Source organism: Thamnophis sirtalis, unplaced genomic scaffold, assembly GCF_051295495.1.
Source record: "Thamnophis sirtalis isolate CommonGarterSnake01/CBP01778 unplaced genomic scaffold, rThaSir2_p1.2 scaffold_14, whole genome shotgun sequence".
Lineage (NCBI taxonomy): Eukaryota > Metazoa > Chordata > Lepidosauria > Squamata > Natricidae > Thamnophis > Thamnophis sirtalis.
In genome coordinates, this window is record NW_028261394.1 from 36,773,081 (window position 1) to 36,794,894 (window position 21,814).

The following is a 21,814-nucleotide window of genomic DNA, read 5'->3' on the forward strand; positions in this document are numbered from 1 at the left end:
AAATATCCCAGTCCTCTCTGTATGTTTCTGGTCATCCTTTCCTATATGAGTTAAAATTGATGGGCTTGTCTAAAAGTGGAAGGAGTTGCTGCTCTTGTGGTGATAGATTTATCTTGCCCATGGAACAACTGTGACACCAATGAGAGAAAGCCTATATAGTAGTGTAAGTACCACTTAAAGTTAAGCTTTCAGGCAGCTTGTTTGCAGTAGGAAAAGAGGCATAGAATGAATTCTCTTCCCAATAACCTGAACCTCACTCATATATTCTTGAGCTGGTGCATATGGACTCAAATCACTCAGATCAACGAGTTGGGTGGCTTATAAATTTAATACACGTAGCCCTCGACTTACGACCACAATTGAACCCCAAATACCTGTTACTGAGACAGTTGATAAGTGAATTTTAGTCCATTTTATGACCTTTCTTGCTTAACAGTTGTTAAACGAATCGCTGCAGTTGCTAAGTTAGCCACTCTTAGTCATTAGTTGTTAAGTGCATCTGGCTTCCCCATTGACTTTGCTTGTCGGAAGGTCACAAAAAAGGGATCACATGGCCCTGGGACACGGCAACCATAATAAATATGAGCATCTGACTTTTGACCACGTAACCTTGGGGATGCTATGACGGCCGTAAGTTTGAAAAACCATCGTAAGTCACTTTGCCCAGTGCTGTTGTAACTTCAGACAGTCCCTAAATGAATCCTTGTAAGCCAAGGACTGCCTGTAAATAAAAGCGTAGCCCATACTCATTGCATTCTACCAAGTACTGGAGGAGAAAAGTCCAGTTCCCATTCCTGCAGCTTTCAATATCAATGCCATCGTAGTAATCAGTGATTGTGATCGAGACGAGGAAAAGTGTGTGTGTGGGGGGGAAACAAGCTTAAATGCTCTGTGCACAAATAGTCTTGCAGGTAGTTTGCTTTCCTTACAACAGGGAGTGGTGAATGCAGCTTACATTTTAAAAATAACATCTCCAACTGGGAAAGGGTGGGGTGTTATCTTTGTGCCCAGAAATATTTGCTTCCTCTGCACAGCGCCGAGTTAGGTTTGCCACGCTCTCTCCTTTGATTCTGACTTTTTACACTGTTGAGATTACAAGCAGGCAAAATCTTTTTTTCCCCATTCTTCCCCCCCCCCCTTCCACCCCTTGGTTACCTGATACGAGAATGCACAGACTTTCATGGTTTTTGGTTTTCTCCTAATAGGTGAGGTAAAGACCTAGCCTGTTCGTGCAAGATAATTTAGAAGGCAAAGGTTGGGCAGCTAAAGTTGAAACACTAATTTCTACTGCTGATTGGGGAATTAGCTTTAAATTCTCCTCCCCGTAAACGTCTGAAGACACTGAAGTAGAAAAAGAAGAAGAAAAATTACTCCGGGCATTTGCACACCTAGCTTCAAATTAAGATTAAAGTTCAGCACCCTTGTGCTTCATTCTCTTAGCAGAGATATACCAGGTTGTGACTTCCTGGAAAAATGACAATCTGGACATGTTCAGTCATCTGTATGAATGCCTCTTCTTTTTCCTTTGACTCACTTGGTGCATTTACTCAGTTGTAGGATCGTCAAAGACACTTCCGTTGCGTGTTCCTTTGTTCCTTCTCCTAGTAGCAGGTTGCTTAGTTAACTCCTGTAAAATTATTTTAAAGCAACAGACTTAAAAACAAACAACAACCCAAGAGCGATTGCTCTGAAAACTACTTCTGAAGCCTGAATTAATAAATATGACATAAATTACTTCCCCCCTTTCTTTGCCTTGATTTCATTCCTGTGCAGGGGAGAAAAAAAACTGGAAAAAAATGTAGCTCAGATCTTCAGCCTTTTTTCAGAAGAAAATATTGTTCTGACCTAGGCTTGCCCAAAAAACATGAGGCGGAGTACTGGTTCCGACAAAACCCCATTTATTAAACGAATGTGAATTCCTCTCATTCACATTCAGCAAAGGCCTGGTAAAAAGTCTTTCAAAGGTGAAGTTATGACCACAGACCTTATCTATTTTGGAAAGCTGCCATGTAAATATTTTCCAAACGTAATGCTATGCAAGGAGAGATTGGGCACAGAGTCTCTGAGATTCACAGACAGATCTTCACACTCCTGAAACAAACTAATGACCAACCGAATGAATTGTTTCCTGCAAAAGCCCACTCCCATTTCGCTCCTCTTATTTCTTATGGGAGGGGCCATTCACAGTCCACCTGGGACTTTACTCCCAAGTCAACCCTTGTTCCTTAATTGTTCCATTCTCCTGGCAGTTCTGCGCATGCGTATACTGGGAACAGGCTCCAGCTGTTCCTCTGCCTCACTGCTGTCTGATTCCGAAGGCAGCTGAGAACTGCCAGATGGCCTTGGCCCCCTCTCTGCTTCCGACACAGAGCCCTCGTCCGAGCCTTCCCCAGCCTCCAGGACTGGCCCATGTTCCTCCCCAACCTCCTCACTGTCCGACTCTGCTGCCAGCTCTACTGGCGGACCACAACATCTATTGAGAATTAGTGTAGGTCTGCGTCAGGGGTGGGTTTCTCGCCCTGTTCCAACCGGTTCGGTTGGAACGAGGCCGGCGGCGTCCTCGCGCACGCGTGCGGTGCGCGCGTGCGTACTAGTGTCTGTGCGATGCTCCAGCTGCTCCTGGAGGATCGCGCAGGCGCTGTATGCGTCCTGCGCATGCGTGGAAGCGCAGAATTCGGCAAAAACGGGTAAGGAGCGCGCGCGGGCACAGGGGGGGCCTTTGCCGTTCCCGGAAGTTACTTACTTCCGGGTTCGGCGACCAACCGGATCGCGGGGACCGGCGCGAACCGGTTGAAACCCACCCCTGGTCTGCGTCCATTAAAAACCTTTGCCGTTTTATTTATTTCTCAAATTTCTACCATTCCCATCTCACCTAAGTGATTGGCCGCTTTATAATAACCGTTTTACGGAAGATGGGAGTAAGAAGTAGAATTTTGTGCCTATTTACTCTGATCAGTTCCTAGATGAGCATGGATGTGTTTACTGGACACAGATTTCAGAATAAGCATACAGGTAGTCCTTGACTTACAATAGTTCATTTAGTGACCATTCAAAGTTATAACAGCACTGAAAAAAGTGACTTATCACCATTTTTTGCACCTATGACCATTGTGGCATCTCCATGGTCCTGTTGGCTGCTTAACAACTGGTTCATATTTATGACGGGTACAGTCTCGCAGGGTCACACGATTCCCTTTTGCAACCTTCTGACAAGCAAAGTCAATGGGGAAACCAGTTTCACTTAATGACCGTGTTACTAACTTTATAATGATTCACTTAACAAATATGACCAGAAAAGTCATAAAACGGGACAAAGCTCACTTAACAACATAAATGTTGGGCTCGATTTCAGTCGTAAGTTCAAGAACTACCTGTACACAATAAATCTGAGGATGAATTAGAGATTCCTTTTATTGCTCGCCAATTCAAAATTTGCTCCCCATATTTGTTGCTAATAGGGTGTGGAGAACAAATATTTTAGGGCAATGAGAGAAAATGCTTTGCCTTGACCTTAATATTTTCTCTTTCACAGGTATAGCCTTCACAGACCTTCCTGTAAGTACAACTTTTGTTTTATATTTCAACAAAAGATTGAAAGTATGGGGGTGGGAATGGGGGGAGGGGAGCTTGGGATTTGTCTTCTCCTTGTGTCCCATCTGGAAGTGGTTAGCATGAGGCTAGTAGCTTGGGTGGAACTCCCATGGCAATAAAAAAGGAAGGTTTTGTAGAGAAATTAGTTCCCCCACAAGCTTTGGCTTCAGAAAGTGGGTGAGGGGCAAATTGTGAGCAAAAGCTTTTCCACACATTGGAAGATTTAAAAAAACCTTTTTTTAGAGAAGCGATTTGGCAAGGATGCTCTTAAAATAAGCAACATGGGTCCCTTAACCTGAAATGAAAATAAGCCTTTTCTGTTGCTGCTTTCCCTGCTTTAAGTATAGTTAAAAAACAAAAAAACCCTACACCTTGGTGAGTTGTTAAAGCAGAATACAATCAGTAACCAAAGCGGAAATGCCTAGATTCCGAATAAAACATGTCTGGGGTGCAGACAGTTTCGTGAATCGCTTGTTGGCGTGGAAATGAATTGGCTGACTTCAGAGGCCATCATAAATCAAGCTTGGATGCTTTTCATTCAGCAAGTTTTTAAAAAAGTTTTACTAAATGTGTTACCACAGGTAGTGAGTTTATGTTTTGCAACCGAGATTAATTTTGGAGAGGATTCATGAAGGTGATTCTTTGAAAGCTGCTTAGTCTTGGGCATTCTGCTCTTGAACGCCAGTAAAGTTATATATTGCTTGAGCTTCAATTAACTCCACAGTATGGGGCATAATAGGTTTTAATCTTTAAAAATTACAGATAACTAAGGGGCTGGCATATTTTTATTTATCACCCAGCCCTGTGACAAAATGAAAGCAACCACATATATTGCTGGAGTGGGATACATTGCTCTTTTTTGTACATTTGTACATTTTGATACAAAATGTCCTTAGGTGCTGAAAAAGTTCCTGAAATTGGATAGGGGGGAAAAAAACATAAAAACTTCGCAAATAAACAAAGAACAGAGGCCAGCACCATTGACTCAGCTACCTTGCAACAGATTGTTTTGCAGCTCAAAATAGAAGAATTTTGACTGGATGAGAAACTCATGCTTATTTCCAAATCGGAGCAGCTTCATTTCTGTTTTCTTTAGCAACGTGCCTTTCTAAGCAGCTCCCGAATGTGGCACCTTGAAAGATACACCTTGCACCATGCTTGCCCCATTCCCAAAGTTAACTAAACTGTTCAAAATATCATGAGAAAACAGAGCACGTTAATTTCTCCTTTGGTGAACGTTAAAGGATTTCTGTTGAATGAAGCATACGCTATAGCTACAACTTGCTACATTTTCATTGTCTGCATTTTGGAAAATTTGATAGCCCCTTCAAATGTCTATAGTCTCCTTATCTAGGTATACTTTTTTTCCATCAATTCCTAAGATCCTAAGCTGCAAACAATCACTTTTAATTTTGAGAAGTTTTTCTTGTACAGGTAGTTCTCAGCGTACGACCAAAATTAAGTCCCAAATTTCTGTTGCTTAGCAAGACAGCTAAATGAATTTTGCCCCATTTTGTGACCTTTGTTGCCACAATTGCTAAGTGAATCATTGCAGTTGTTAAGTTGATAGGACGGTTGTTAAATGAATCTGGTTTCCCATTGTCATTCCTTGTCAAGAGGTCACAAAAGGGGATCACACGATCCCAGGACACTGCAGCCATCATAAATACATGCCAGTTGCCAAGTGCCCAAATTTCGATCAGGTGACCATGGGGGTGAGGCAACACTCATTTAACAGTTGAGATGGTTATGTTTTTGTTTTAGTTTCGTTGCAACTTTGAACGGTGACTAAACGAATGGTTGCAAGGACAACCTGTGTTACGCTGACTCTTCCCAAATGATTTTCAGGGAAAGCCGTTTTCCCCAAAGCACCCATCGTGTCCGTCTGGCCAGGAAGCCCCCTTGTTCAGGCTTCCATTACGACCCTCTTCAAAAGGAGGGTGGGGGAATGTATGTCTCTGCTTTCTTTTCTTAAAGAGCCCGGGTTTTTTAACTTGGGCTTCTTTTTTTGGCAGGCCAATCTATATCCCACTGTGGGGCTCCAGACACCCGGAGAGATTGTGGATGCCAACTTTGGGCAACAGCCATTTGTGTTCGACATTGAAGACTATATGAGAGAGTGGCGAGCAAAGATTCAGGGCACGATTAAAAGGTTTCCCATAGGTGACCGGCTAGGGGAATGGCAAGCCATGCTACAGAAGTGAGTGGCAGCTTGGATTGCCTTTACGTTAAATTCACAAGAACGTTCTGCTGTAAAATGATATCCCTCACTCACCATTCTTACTTTACTGGTTTTCTATGTCCTGAAAGAGCAGAGGGGGTCCTTAGCCTAGGACGGACAGGAGCTAGCCGCTTTCCTTGCACCTTGTTTGTAGCTGATGGGTAGCGCAGATATGCTGCTTGCTTTTATGCCTGGTTTGATCCTTGTTTGTTCCGTTGGGTTGAGAGATGAGAGTTGGAGAGAAGGTGGGGATTTTGCCAAAAGCCATGCTCTCTTATACAGCCAAATCGCAAAAAATAAATGAAGGAAAATCAGACTTCATACATATGTATGCCCTGAACGGAAGATATGCAGAGTTGGTTGTTTCTGCTTACTAGAATATCTAGATGAAAGTGGGACAAGTTCAGCAAACAGGATAAATTTTATCTCTATTTTTTTTTCAATAAAGAAAACAGGTTTTATGAGCCAACTGCAGACATGTTGAAAAGTTAGGCAGCGTATTTCATTTCAAATTTCTAAAAAAGCTTCCCATACATAGGCCTAGACGTATTTCCAGGTCACTTCTACAGCAGGATACTGTTCTTTCTTCCCCTTACTTTGTGATTCACACCAAGAGGCATTAGAATCAAGGAGGTTGAACAGATTCTTCACACTTAATACCTAAAGATCAATTCTCTTGATTTTAATGAAGGTCAGATGGGCAGTGCCTTCAATTCCCTTCCAAGGAACCTTTTCTTGGCGTACTTTGATACTGGGAAACAAAAGCCAACCACAATTACAATGTGTGCACAACAAAGCCCATGTTAATGTGGCTGTCCTAGAGATGTTTCCCCTCCCCTCCTTGTACCCCACTTTTTGTGGAATTTGTACTGACACTGATGTTCTTTCTGTTGCCTGATTTTTATATTTCCTAGCATGGTCTCTTCCTATCTGGTACATCATGGATATTGTGCTACAGCCACTGCCTTTGCCCGGGTGACAGAAAGTACAGTCCAGGAGGAACAGGGCTCCATAAAGAACAGACAAAGTAAGCTTGTTTGTAATACTGCTGTAGCTTTCCCTAAATCCTGAAATGTGCAGTTCTCCCCCGGTTGCATCATTACATTGATGATATACCTGTAATGAAGTTCTGTAGCCCAGCACAACTTTAGTGTCCTCCATTGCTCCTTCTACTTCTTTTTTATGGCTGGCATTTTCTGTTTTTCTGTGTCTCATCTTTCTTCCCTTCAGTTTGTCAAACGAAACCAAACTCTTTTATTGTTCTAGAAATGGCTAAATCAGGGGTGTCCAAACTTGGGAACTTTAAGACTTGTTGGACTTCAACTCCTAGAATTCCCCAGCTGGCTTAAAGTTCCCAAGTTTGGACAGCCCTGGGCTAAATCATTTTTGAAAGCTGATTTTCTTTCATGGTACTTTTTTGTTTCCTTCACAAACAAGTTGAATTTCTGTCTTTTTTTGTCTCAAGTCCTGCCTTTTGTGGATTTGACTGAGACTGTTGTTCAGTTAAAAATTGATAATGTATTGAAAAAAATGGTGGATTTCCAAGTTTGTCAAAATAGCTTCTAAGTGATTTGCTGCAAAAGGATATTATTTTCAGAGTTGAGGATTCTTGTTTATCTTCCCAAATGCATTTGAAATACTTAAAATATAAGTGAGTGGATCTATTTTCTTGTTTTCTGAAGACATGTTACTAGATGGTCGTGTAAAATGTAGCTAAAACCAAAAAGAATTGTAGGGGGGAAAATATTTGACCTAACATCAATAATTGTGGAACCATTAAACTGGAGTGTATCCAAATAAACACTATTGCAAAATGGCATATGGCAGTTAATAGGCCGATATATTTGCTTAATACTAATTTGCAAGCTATCTGCCAACATCTCCAAGCAAATTTAAGGGACTGGTTGTAGCAAGAACATCTGTTAAGTGGAAGACCAGGCAGACTTCAGCGAATGGTTGGATCTTTGCCTGATGCTCCCAGTACCTTATTAAGAAATACTGTTCTAATGCTTTAAAACACTTTGTCTGCAGTTTTCATTGATACGAAACCAGCAGTTCATTCTATTTTCCACGATGGAAAGAATTGAAGACTACCTTGATTGATTCCCCACTTACTTTTTTTATAGCAAAATTAATTTAATAACTGAAAGCATATGGAAAATCATACAGTTTCATTCCATACAATAAGAGAGGAGTGACGAGATGAGTACATGTTTGGCTGAGTTCCATGTGGAAGGGCAGCCATGCATGGGGTTGCTGCAGAAATACAGTCTGCCATGAATTGTTGATGCACTACAGGCAAAGGCAGTATTCTACCGGTTTGGACTAGATCGCCCGAATTGGTAGCAGAAATCATGGGCGGCTCTGCCCACCCACGCCTGGCTCTATGGCATTCAATTTAGGCCCTTATTTTCGCTGAATGTGCATGCGTGGAAGGATCTGCAAATGCACAGAGGTGGCGCGCACAAGCAAAGCATGCGTGCATGCTCACATTTGCTAGCTGGTAGGGAATATGGTCTGTGTATAATGTGTATATACGTACAATAAAGTAAAGTAAAGTAAGGTAAGTGTATACCACCCCCCACACCACAGGTGTCCAAAGATTAACTAATAATGCCTTGAGGACATGAGAATTTGTCTCAATTAATTTTGTTCTTTTTTTTTTTATGCAGCTGACACACATCCTTCTTTTATGTTCTCACAACTGGGAAAAAATTGCATCTGAATAATTTATCCGTTGGTAAACCCAGTTTTACTGCCTGTCTAATGTGAGATGATACCTAACATCCCACATCCTAACACTTCTGCTCTTACCTCCAGGAATACAAAAGCTGGTTTTGGCAGGAAGAGTAGGTGAAGCCATTGAAGCCACACAGCAGCTCTATCCAGGGCTTCTAGAGCATAACCCTAACCTCTTATTCATGTTAAAGTGAGTACGGTGTAAATACTTCTGTGCAAAGAACTACGGTATTTAGAAAGAAAGCAAAAACAGTGCGTCAGGGTACTGATGATTTAAAGCTGACCAGCCACTGTAAGGCTGATGCAACTGTAAAGCTGATGAAATGTAAGGCTGATGCAATGAAGATGAATCAGCATCGGTATAGCCAGTTTAAGACTGTGAAGGCGTCCACACAAGTGTTTACTCCTTTAAGAGGTGTCTATATAAAGGAGGCCATGAGAGGGCGTATCTCTCTCTCTCTCTCTCTTCCTGCATCTCTCTCCTTGTGTCCGGTATCCTTTGCTAAGTTCTTCGTCTAGTGTTAAGGAGGAGATTGATTGCCAGTTTGATTTAATACAGGGGTGTCCAATCTTGGCAACTTTGTCGTCCTAATAAACCAGCATGGGGAGTTCTGGGAGTTCAAGCCCACAAGTCTTAAAAGTTGCCCAGGTTGGTCATCCCATGTCTGGTAGTTAAGGCACCAGACTAGAAAGTGGGAGGACATGAGTTTAAGTTGCTTCTTAGCCATGAAAGCCTGCTGGGTGACTTTGGGCCAGTCACTCTTTCTCAACCCAACCCACCTCACAGAATAGTTGAAGGGAAAATAAAGTGTGTTGGATATGTCCGTTGCCTTGAGTTATTTGTAAATATAAATAAAGGTAGACTATACATAATAATATAGGGACGTGTGGTTCAGTGGTTGACGCTGTGCTTGCCTAGCAGAAGGTCAGCAGTTCAGTGGTTCGAATCTCTAGCACCGCATAACAGAATGAGCTCCTGTTACCTGTTACTTTTCCCAGGTTCTGCCAGGTTCTGCCAACCTAGCAGTTCTAAAACATGTAAAAATGCAAGTAGAAAAATAGGGACCACCTTTGGTGGGAAGGTAACAGTGCTCTGTGCGCCTTTGGCATTTAGTCATGCTGGCCACATGACCATGGAGACATCTTCGGACAGTGCTGGCTCTTTGACTTAGAAACGGAGATGAGCAGCACCCCTAGAGCCGGAAACAACTAGCACGCATGTGCGGGGGAACCTTTACCTTACACATAATAAATACATAAGATCATCTTTGAATGATGGGCGGACTGTTACAGAAAAACTGGAGGGGATAAATCTTCTAAGAAATACGGTTTGACCTGACCCAAATAATTGAAGCTTGCTTTCGGAGTGCTGCTGTAAATAGCAGTCCTTGATATCTTTCCAGATGGAAGGCAGCTTAAGAGGAATCCCTTTTTAGGGAAAGTGAATCGGGATGCTTTCTCAGACAGCTCAGAATAACTTCCCTTTTTTTTAAAACCAGGCAAGCGGAGATTATAAGCTGGTGTCAGTGGTTTTACTTACAGAATGTTTTCCTAAGTGCTGCAGAAAGTTTAGAAGGAAGGCCCTCAGATTAATAGTAATCTAAGTTGTTAGATATGCAGATCTGGCACCACTTTGATAGATGTATTGTGCATTTTTCTTTCAATTCTTTGGAGCTGTGAACCAAGAATGCTCTTTTCTCTGCATGCTTCTCTGCATGCCAGGTCTGAGATGTAGTTAATGCAGAATATTAGTGTATTATTGTATTGATTTATTTTTTCCGTATAGTTTCCCACTCACCTCCTTTCCCACCTCCTACCCCCTATGCATCCCTAGGTGCCGGCAGTTCGTGGAGATGGTGAATGGAACAGACAGTGAAGTGCGCTTTTTCAGTACCCGCAGCCCCAAATCACAAGACAGCTACCCTGATTCCCCCAATCTGAGTCCCCGACATGGCTCCAATAATTTGCACATCCACGTCACTGGTAGGCCTTTGCTTCTCTCCTAGAAAAGTTCTCTCCTTGGCTTGGTGCTAACTTGGCACCTACTTTTCAATATCTTTCTAGAAGCTGCTGTTAGAACGTCTTTTGAATTCTGCCTAGTGCCTTCAGTAGTGTAGCACCCGCTGATACCCATTCCATAACTTAGTATGTTTGTGGCACAATAAACTCTTCAGACAAGAGTGAAAGCCAAGTATGATTTTGGCAGCGACTTTGTCAAGTTTGATTATCTCTCTCCTGATTTTAGATTCCTTCTCTGAAGTAGATTGTTACTTGCCCCAGCTTCTGCCCACTTAGCAGTTTGAAGGCATTCAAATGCAAGTAGATAAACAGCTACCACTTTGGTGGGAAGATAACAGTGTGCCTTGGCTTATAGTCCTGCTAGCCATTTGACCACGGAAGTGTCTTTGGACGATACTGGCTCTCTCAGCTAGGAAATGGAGATGAACGCCGCCCCATAGAGTTGGGCACAATTGAACAGAAGAAATCCTTACCTTTAGTGGGGCGTAAACTTTTATTTAGGGCTTCATTAGAGGGACGCAGTGGCTCAGTGGCCAAGACGCTGGGCTTGTTGATCAGAAAGATTGGCAGTTCCGTGGTTCGAATCCCTAGTGCCACTTAACTGAGTAAGCTCCCATTACTTGTCCCAGGTTCTGCCAACCTAGCAATTTGAAAGCATGTAAAAAATGCAAGTAGAAAAATAGGAACCAACTTTGGTGGGAAGGTAACAGCATTCTGTGCACCTTCGGCATTTAGTCATGCCGGCCACATGACCACAGAGACATCTTCGGACAGCACTGGCTCTTTGGCCTTGAAACAGAGATGAGCACTGCCCCCTAGAGTCAGGAACGACTATCACATATGAACCTTTATCTTTACACTTCGATTTTTTTTTAAAGCACTGGGTTTCCCAACTTGTCTTCTCTTTCTGTCTTCAGGAGCAGACAGCCCAAGCTGTAGCAATGGGGTTACCTCCATCAAAAGCAAACAGAGCCACAGTAAATATCCTGCACTGAGTTCATCTTCCTCCTCCTCTTCCTCCTCATCCCCTTCATCCGTGAACTACTCAGAGTCCAACTCAACAGATTCTACCAAATCCCAGCAACACAGCAGCACTAGCAACCAAGAAACCAGGTGAGACAGGTGCTTTCTAGGGCAGGGCCAGGTAATAATCAACTACAGGTAGTCCTTGGCTTACGACCACAATTGAATCCCAACATTTCCATTGCTAAGCAAGACAGTTGAAAATGACTCGTGTCCCATCTTATGAACTTTCTTGCCACAGTGGTTAAGCGAATAATATGGTTCTTAAGTGAATCTGGCTTCCGCATTGGCTTTGCTTGTTCTGGAGGTCGCAGAAGATGCTCACGCCACCCCGGGACACTGCAACTGTCATAAATGTGAGACAGTGGCCAAGCATCCAAATTTTGATGCCATGATCATGGAGTTGCTGCAACGGTCGTTAAGCATGAAAAAAAGGCAGCGTCAAATTTCTTCCATGCTGCATCCAAGGAAGTTCTAGGGGGCATCCAGAAAATCCCCAAGAGTCGAAATCAGCTTGAAAGAGATGTAATTTGTTTTTCATTGCTGTATTGGGAATGGATAAATTTTCAGCTCCTGGATAGATTTCACAATGCTATATAATAACACAGGCACCAAAAATGACGGGCCGATGGTTAGTGTCCTTAGATCAGGCAAAATTAACGTGTTTAATTTGAAGGATGCATAAATGCCAACTTGAGGGTGGCGTCAGATGCTTTGGGGGATGTCCAACCTTGGCAACTTTAAGACTTGTGGACTTCAATTCCCAGAATTCCCCAGCCAGCCATAATTTCTGGGGGGTTCTGGGAGTTGAAGTCCACAGGTCTTAAAGTTGGACCCCTTGGTATAATATATCAATTGAATCTATCTGTACCTCCCTGGATTTATCTGTTGATGTTGAAGACATGCCTTTTCTTCTTTTGGCATTTCTTTCTCTCCTCTCTCCTCTCATGATCTCCATCATCTTCATTCAAGTGACAGTGAAATGGAAATGGAGGCGGAGCACTATCCCAACGGAATCCTGGAGAATTCAGCCACCCGAATAATGAATGGCACTTACAAGCACGAAGAAATTCTACAGACTGATGATTCCAGCATGGGTAGGTCTGGCGGGCGTGGAGGTAGAAAAAAATGCCCTTTTTGAGAAAACGGTCCCTTATCCAGGATGGATGCGGTTCCTTATGGAAAATGATTCTACATCAGAAGCTCTTTCCAGTCCATCCATTCATATTCAGCTATGTAGTTCTCAACTTACAACCACAATTGAATCCAAAATTTCTGTTGCTAAGCAAGGCAGTGGTTATACGAGGCCTTTTGCAACCTTTTTGCCCTGGTCATTAAGTTATTAAATTACTGTAATTAAGGGAATCATGCAGTTGCTCAATAAATCTGCTTCCCCCATTGGCTTTGCTTGTTGGAAGATGGTTGGGAAAGTCGCAAAAGGTGATCGCATATATCCCAGGACCCTGCAGCTCTTGTAAATAATTCTGGTTGCAGAAAGCCCGGATTTTGATCCTATGACCATGGAGATGCTACAACAGTCATAAGTGTGAGGATTGGTTGTAAGTCATTTTTTCCTGTACTGTTCTAACTTCATACCATCAATAAATGAATGGTTGCAAATCAAAGATTACCCATAATCTATTTTTATTCAACAATGTGTAGAATCCATCCTGGTTTAACACAATAACCCAATACTAGTTTACCAAATTTGTTTCCCCTTTTTTTCTTGTCATAGAATTTAACTTCTCAAATTTTAAGCAGGTGATGTTCAGTATTCATGGATTTGCTGGGATGCTGAAAAAGGGGTTAAAAGTCAGGGCCTCTTTAGAAGACATCTATAACCAGTGACTTGTATGGCTAATCATTTGGGGGTGGGGAGGCTTCAGTAGGTCTGAAGAAGGCAGATGCTTTGATGCTGTTGTGGCCCCCACAGCTGCCAGCAGAGCTGGCAGCAGAATTAGACAGTGAGGAGGTTGGGGAGGACCATGGGCCAGTCCTGGAAGCTAGGGAAGGCTTGGACAAGGGGTCTGCGTTGGCAGAGGTGGGGACGAGGCCGTCTGGCAGTGATCAGGTACCTACGGAGCTAGACAGCAGTGAGGCAGAGGAACAACTAGATCCTGTTCCCAGTGTGCGCATGCGCAGAGCTGCCAGAAGAAAAGAACACCTCAGAAATCAGGGTCGACTTAGGAGTAAAGCCACAGGTGGAAGGTGATTGGCTCCTCCCATAGGAAACAAAAGAGGAACGAATGGGGAGTGGGCTTTTGCAGGAAACAATTTGTTCAGTTGTTAGATTCATTTCAAGAGAGTGAAGATCTGTCCGTGAATCTCAGAGACTGCCCAGAGTCTTTCCTTGCACAGCACCTCATTTGGAAAATATTTACATGGCAGCTTTCCAAGATAGATAAGGTCTGTGGTCCTAAATATTCCTGTGAAAGACTGTTTGCCGGGTCTTTGCTGAATGTGAATGAGAGGAATTCACATTCGTTTAATAAAAGGGGTTTTGTTGGGACCAGGACTCTGCTTCGTGCTTTTTGGGGAAGCCTCTGTCAGAACAGATGCCACACAGGTAGCTCATCCGTTCGTCCGGTTTTCCCCTTCTCTCCAGAAGACGGCTGCCCTCAGAGGCAACTCTGCGGAGGGAACCATGCTGCCACCGAGCGGATGATCCAGTTCGGGCGGGAGCTCCAGATCCTCAGTGAGCAGTTATGCAGAGACTACGGCAAGAACACAACCCACAAAAAAATGTTACAGGTATATATCCTTAATGGGTCCTCTCTTATTTCTCGGTGAACAATATTAAGGTTTTCTGGGCATGATTTTTTTAAAAAAGATGAAACCAGGAAGACATTAAAAAACTTTATAGAGTTCTCTCTGAGTTTGGTTGTTTTCTTGCAGACATTTCATTACCCAACTAGCTAACATCATCAGCGCTAATCCTTTATGTTCCTTCCTTAGTATGCTCAGCAAGAATTTATGGAGGAAATAAAATTGTCCCAAGTGATTCAGAGTTTAGGAAACCATCATAGCCCTTGGCAAAATCATTCCCCCCCCCCACTAACAAAATAGAATACCTTCCACCTCTGATAATCATTCCCCCTCTGTATTATTTTCCATCTGTGGAAAAAAAATACTTTTCACTGGCCAGTAGAGGGAGCTATTGTATTATTGTTCCATATTATTGAAAAGGAGAAAATTGCAGCTTATTTAGTTGAGTTACTGTGATCAGAAATGATCCCCCTTCCCCAATTTAAATATAGCCTCCCCCAATTAATAATATTTGAAATAGTACTCAACTGGCTTGGAAAAAAATAAACACTGGCCCTGGCCAGGTTACGAATACAGGTCTCGGCATGCCCTTACTAGCTCTTTGTGGTTCTCTGCTGTATTCTTAGACCACCTCATGCCTTCAAGATAGGGTAGGGCACTGTATCAAAGCGATCTTGAAATCATGGGAGTTGTAGTCTGGAGGGCACCTGCAGAACAGCCACAGGGACCAAGTAGTTTTTCCTGCTCTGCTGAGATCTCGCATTACTCTTTCAGGATGCATTCAGCTTGTTAGCCTACTCTGACCCTTGGAGCTGTCCAGTCGGTCAGCAGCTGGATCCAATCCAGAGGGAGCCTGTGTGTGCTGCACTCAATAGCGCTATTTTGGGTAAGGAGATGCCGGGAGCCACTTGTAACTCCGCTTTGTGCACCTGTTGCTGTACTCCGGTGGCTTAATGTGGCAGGAAATTTGCCACATTTTTGCGGGTTTGGGCAAATTACCTGTGCTGGAGAGGAAGCATGGGTGCGTGTATATAAGAAAGAGAAGGGGAAAAGGGAGAGGAGAAGAGGGAGGGAGTGGGTTAGAGTTGTTTATTGTTTATTCGTGTCAGAAGCATCACAATTAAAATTTAAAACATCACATTTAAGCATTACAATTTAAAAAATAAAAAAATCCATGTATTTTGTAGTAATAACTGTCAAGCTGGTAGAAGTTGTAATATTCACTTGATTGAGAAAAATAGCTCTGAGTGCCCAACAGGGTCAGATTTCTTTTTAGAAAATAGAAATGACTGAATCCCCATGTTTACTTTTGGAAATGTATCACTTCCCCTGCCTCCTATTAGATCAGGAGATGTCAAACTCACGATGACACATTGTCGTCACGTGATGTATTGCAAATCCCCCTCCCCCCCTTGCTAAATTGGGGGTGGAGGGGCAACGCATAATGCATCCGGCCTGCAGGCCGTGAGTTTTGATACCCATGCACTAGACAAAGATGAGTCGGCGTGCTAGAGAGCACCCTTGCAATCTAACAGTAGTGATGTCATCCTGTAATGTCCCTAATTTGACAGCTAGTAAATGGCAATTCTGTTTGGGCTATTTTGGAAATGTGTCCATCCTTCTGCCAGCCACGTTGCAAGAATGGCTGCAAGAGTGTTCCCCTCTGGGCCTACCAACCCAAAACCTTTTCTGCCCAGTGTAGGAGTGCCAGGGGGTGGGCGAAGGAAGGGAGGGCAGGGGGGCAGAAAGACGTATCTTCTTTGAATGACTTGTCCTGTGTGCATCTCTGGCCTCTTTCTCTCCTCAGAGTCTCAGAACCTGCCAAAGCAGCCCCCCCTGCTGCTCGCCCTGGGCCAGGCCTCGGAGTGCTTGCGACTCATGGCTCGCGTGGGCCTGGGCTCCTGCTCCTTCGCCAGAGTGGACGACTATTTGCACTAGCCACTGAGTGAGGCAGAGTGACCCCTCCAGTTGCTGCCCTTTCACCTCTTCCTGCCTTGCGGTTCCTCACCTGCGCCTGCCCTCCACCCGCTGCCCAGCAGAAGGACACAGTGTTGACTCAGGCGGGAGGGGAGGAGGAGGAGGAGAGGACCCTTGACGCGCCTTCGTTGCTCGCCCTGAAAACTGCTCGCAGGGCCCCCCCTGCCCCCTCACCCCACCCCGCCCTCCCATCACGACCGCATCCTGCTCTGCCCCACAGCACTTGGCCTTCTCACTGGTCCTTCTGATGTAGCGCCTTCTGACTTTAGGATTTTACCCTTTATTTTATTATGTTATTTTATTTCTCTGACTGAGCCACCAGTATTTATACCCGGAGAGTTTGTGCTGAGCTGGTTTCTAATTCTTTTAGAGATAAAAGTGTATCTGAGTTGGTGATGGCCTGTTTTGCTTTTTTTTTTTTTAACCTTTATTTTTACGTTCGGAGAAACTTAACCGGCACGCGTGTTACTTGGACAGTATCGTTCACTGTTGCTGGTGAAAAACCGAGAGGCTGAATGTGCTTGTTGGAATATTAGCCATGCTATCCAAACAAAAAGTTTCATCATCATCATTTTTTTTTCCTGTGCCTATGACACACAGCCCTGAGAAACCCTACAGATGCACCCTGGGAACTAATCAGGGGAAAGGCTGAGATTGGGAACGATAAGACGACCTGTTCCCAACCGTCCCTTTAACGGGATGCCCTGCGATGCTTGGAAAGAGAACTGGTGTGACCTGAGTTGTGTCCCCATCCTCTGTGGAGAAGCAGGAACATCTCTTAACCACAGTCAGACATTAGGGCATCGCCGTGGGAATGTGTGGCTGAGCTGCCACTTCCCAAACTCCTGATGATTGGCCCTGCTGACCTGGGTTGCTGGGAGCTTGACAATCTCTGGAGGAAACCCAGGTTCCCTTCTCCTTCATCAAAGCAAGTGGTCCTAGGCTTCTCCTCTGTCACATCTGGTCACCTCTAGGCAACTCACCTCTAGCTCTTAAGACTTTGCCACAAAGAGGAAAGAGAAAGAAGGCTTGCCTGCTTCCTCATCCTGGTACCCAAACAGCTGCCTGGAATGGAATCGAGGTGGAATGGAAAACGGGAGCTCTGCGTTGGTCCAGCATTTTCTTTCTTTTTTCTTTTTTAATCTAGAGACTTCTTCCTAAGATCTTCCCTCATAAAGTGGATAGATGTCTCCATGTCGGTTGTGAACCAGGAAAAAATGAGTCTTCAAAATGACAAGAATTCCCCTCCCCCCCCCACACCAGGGTTTGAGTTTGTCGAGCCAGCTTTTTATTTCATTGCCTCCATGCCTTTGATAATTACACTGATAGGGCAATAGGACAGCAGCCTTGTTTTTATCCTGCTTACCTCCCCACACACAATTGAAAAGAGGGTATAAAGCAATATTATTCTTTTTCAAAAGAAAATGCAGTTTTATTCCAAGGAATATATCTTTTTTAAAAAACAAAAAAATTGGGAATCATTTTCCAACATACATACATACATACATACATACATACATACATACATATATATAAACATAAACAATCCTTACATAATGCTGCTAGAATAACAGGTTGGAAACTCTCAAGTCTAATTTAATCTACACAAGTGAAATTATATCAGCGTGTCTTTATAGTACAGCAGAGCTTGTTATCATTTGAAACATAATTATTGGCTTGCTGTCTACTTCAACATTTTGCCTAGCTTTTAAAATGTTTTTAATTGGAAAGATTTTTTTCCATAAGTTCAATAGACAAGGAATTTTAATTAAAACCGAGCACGTGCCGAAGATAACACGAAAGAGAGGTTTTTCTGATGTGATGAAGAAGATGCTTCCATTAATTTATAGTAGCATAAAAAAGGCTTTTTTCCCCCTTGTAGCCGTAATGAAAATAAAGCCTATGCATTTATACACAAATGCAGCCTATTTGGAATGTTATGCAAGCATCACCAGGTCGATGGGACCTGGAGAAATAATAAGAAGGGGCAACTTCCGTTGATTTCTGCGGAGGGTCCTACGCGATGCCCAGCAGAGATTAATGTTTGCTTTCAGGTTTTTTAGGTAAGACATCCCAAATTCAGAAGACCGCACATTACTGTCTCCTTGGCAGATCAAGACTGAGTTTTACTGCAAGATGCTGAAAGGAAAATGGGCACATCAAAGGATTGACTCTACGGAAAGAAATACAGTTCCAGACTCTGGTTCCATTTCCATTTGCATAATTTGGCTGGGTGCCATTTAGATCGAAATGAAATGTTTTCCGGTTTGCACTTTCGACAAGCAGAAACATCTATCCACCATTCCTTTTGCTTCGATGGTCATGAAAGTTGTATGTTTGCTGTGATTGGATTTTAGGTTGGCTGATTCCTTTGAAGGCTAGTTTAAAAATTATAATGCCAAGCCATAAAATTACGGTATCGCCGAATAATTGACAACCCTGTCTTAAAAGCGGAAGACTTGTTCACCATCCCAACTTTTTAAACGTCTTACATGGCAAATGTTTGTGTCAGCAACACCATGAGTTCTCTCTATCTGACTTGCTGCATTTGCTTTTAGACTTCATAGGAGTTTCCCGTGTTTGAAGTCCCGTTTTAAATGTTCACCGTCTTAAGATGAACTTCAGCAAACCAATCTCTTGCTTATTTTGGGGAGCAGATTTCTTTCCTGCTTTGTTTTCTCCAGTTTCCATCTCATTCCTTTTTCAAAGTTGCTTCAGGAAGTTTTTTTTCCCCCTCTGTCTGCTGCTTCTCCCCCCCCCCCCCAAGCTGTGGCTTCTTGGCCATCCTTTGCTTAAAAGTCAATTGCTTTCATGGCAGTTTTTGCACTGTAAAAAAAGACAAGTAGCTAGTTTGCCATCTCTAATTGGCGGCCTGGCAGTGGTGACAATGGGTTCACCGACAAATGCGCGCTCGACAAATGCGCGCCGACGAAACCGCGCCTGCCATCAACAAACAACACAATGGGATGCGAAAACAACGTTATAACCCTAACCCTTTATAACGTTGTTTCCGCGTCCCACTATGTTGTTTGTTGACGGCGGGCACGGTTTTGTCGGCGCGCATTTGACGGGTCGTGGTGGCAATGTGTAAAAGAGCAAGCTGAACTTTTCCTGATCAAAGACAATCTGCATTTGATGACTCAACATTTTGATGCCCTGGTCCTGTAGCTAGGGCAGGGGAAATCTGATTTAGGAAGCATTGTGCTGTGCCTGATTTCAAAGGTATATGAGTCTTGTGATCCAAGACAATCAAGAGTTTTGAACACTGGTTATAATTGCTCTAAAGAGACCACGGTACATATGGAAAAGGATGGTTTGAAATCCTGTGGAATCTTTGAAGGGAAGAATATTTAAAATAGTACAGAACCTTTTGAGTTTTCCACACTTAGATCAGCAAAAGGGGCAGAGGTGTGTCTAGCCTGAAAGCCACCGTTTTATAGTTAGTCTCAATTTTGAGATGAAACCTGGCAGAGATTGTTAGGTTCGACCACATACATATATTTCCTTTAAAAAAAAAAAGCTTTTATGAAAAGATTTGACATAGGTAACAAATTCAAAGAAAAGAAATATTTTCTTTTTGATGCTGTCCTACTGATTTTGTCATTTTGTCCGTAGCCTTTTGCGAACAATCCACCTGATTCCAGGTTTTTATCAACCATTAATCAGAACAATGAGCAACTAAGGCGTGCTACTCATTTTCTGATCATTTGCCATGTTGATCATACTTTAGACCACACATCGGTGCCTGCAAAATGGACATTGGAAAATCCCAAATGCAAGAGTGACACTTCCTTGATTACCCTCTACTGCAGTGGTGGAATAATTTGCAATTACCTTTTCCCAACTGTGAAGACAATGGCTAATTGTAGTCCATCATCTCTGGAGGACATTAGAATGGAGAAGATGGTTGATTGTGAGGAATTTCAGAGGCCTCCCCCCCTCCCCAGCAGTAGCTGTCCTTGTTTAAAGAACCATCTCATTTTTTCTTCCATATATTTTTTGCAACCAGTTCCATAAGTTCTTGGCTGTAAATTAGAACGTCATCGTACTGGAATGTCCCCTACCAATGATTCAAACTGGCTATCTTGATGTCAGTTATCACTTTTTCAACAAGGAGCAGCAGTCACGCCAACAAGAGTTAGTGCATCATTGACCCCTATTATGGTCCTCTGCATCCTGTAACCAAATAGAAGTGCCAAATCCTCTTATCAAATTGATTCATTTAACCAGTGTTGTTTTGGGAACTTGTTTTGGGAATATTTGAGAAGTACAATAGGCGTCGAGGAGCGCTAAGGGTCACTACCAACAAGTATCTTCAAATCTTTGGACCTGAAGGGTGTTTTTTGTTTTAAATCTGGGCTGGAGCTTTAAGATTTGGGTGCCATCTGCTCATCTTGAAGTAGCAAGAAAGATTGCTGCCAGGCATAATTGGATTACATTCTGGACCTGATACTGAAGAAAAGAAAAGAAAAAAACGTTAAAGAATTCTCCTTTATTTTTCTCTTCCTCTTGCTTTTTACAAACTCGGGTACCAGCTCTCGCACGGCACCTCAAACCCTTTTCGTTTTTCAATGATTTTATTACGATACCAACTGTAAGGATTTCTTTTTCTTTTTTTTTTAAAGTATCCTATCAAATAAACGGGCCGAGCAGAATGTGGGTTCTACCAGACTTCCATAATCTCGTGTTTCATTTTCCTTTTATTGAGGAACTTGACGGATCTCCTTCCAAGTTGCGCACATTTGGATCAGTTTCTGCTTAGTATTTGTGAGTTCAGTTAAACCCAACTCTAGCATGAAAACCTTCCCAAAGGAGGACATTTTAACTGACAAAAAAAGAAAGGAAAAAAAAAAGAAAGAGAAATTGTACTGGAAATATAGAAACCCACAGTCTGTTGTATTTTGACAGAATTATTTTTATTAAAATATGCATCTCTGTGCACTTGCCCGTGTCCTGTCTAACTCTCCTCTACTCCATTCTGGTGCTTGTGTGTGTTCTCTATTGAGGGAAGAACTTTTACTCTGTACGGGTAGTCCTCGAACATAATTTATAATGTAATTTATAATTAAAATCACAATTGAGCCCGATATTCCCATGGCTAAACCAGAATGGAAAATCCTATTGCCAGCCAATGGTGCATGAGCCAGGTATGCCCTCACTGACCTTGGTCAAAACTGTCTGGCTGTCCCTGTATGTCCCAGATGTGTGCATTTTTTAGTTCATATCTGTATCCTCAGTTGTCCTTTGTATCTGATTGTTTAGAAGTACAGTACCCGTGTTTTGTAGTGAGATATTTTGCATTAATCTATCATCTGAAATAGGATGAAGGCAAGCTTTCTCAAGTGAAACTGCCATTAGAATGTACATCTAAAGCAGTGGTCTCCAACCTTGGCAACTTTAAGACCTGCGGACTTCAACTCCCAGAGTTCCTCAGCCAGCTTTGCTGGCTGAGGAACTCTGGGAGTTGAAGTCCGCAGG

At 42.9% G+C, this 21,814-nt stretch overlaps 1 protein-coding gene across 2 annotated transcripts in view; it reads left to right on the forward strand.

Moving 5' to 3' along the window:
- The window catches only part of RANBP10 (RAN binding protein 10), a 37,241-nt gene extending 20,509 nt beyond the window's left edge, over positions 1 to 16,732 (forward strand). Inside the window, exons 5-14 of one of the 2 annotated variants that reach the window (XM_087729215.1) lie at positions 3,533 to 3,555; positions 5,607 to 5,791; positions 6,727 to 6,839; positions 8,633 to 8,741; positions 10,386 to 10,534; positions 11,488 to 11,683; positions 12,566 to 12,690; positions 14,199 to 14,344; positions 15,134 to 15,245; positions 16,167 to 16,732. In XM_087729215.1, coding sequence (XP_087585341.1) covers positions 3,533 to 3,555; positions 5,607 to 5,791; positions 6,727 to 6,839; positions 8,633 to 8,741; positions 10,386 to 10,534; positions 11,488 to 11,683; positions 12,566 to 12,690; positions 14,199 to 14,344; positions 15,134 to 15,245; positions 16,167 to 16,297 — 1,289 coding nt within the window. In that variant the 3' untranslated portion in view covers positions 16,298 to 16,732. The remainder of the gene's footprint in view (positions 1 to 3,532; positions 3,556 to 5,606; positions 5,792 to 6,726; positions 6,840 to 8,632; positions 8,742 to 10,385; positions 10,535 to 11,487; positions 11,684 to 12,565; positions 12,691 to 14,198; positions 14,345 to 15,133; positions 15,246 to 16,166) is intronic. The other variant, XM_087729216.1, reaches the window with a different exon arrangement.
- Positions 16,733 to 21,814: the final 5,082 nt, after the last annotated feature.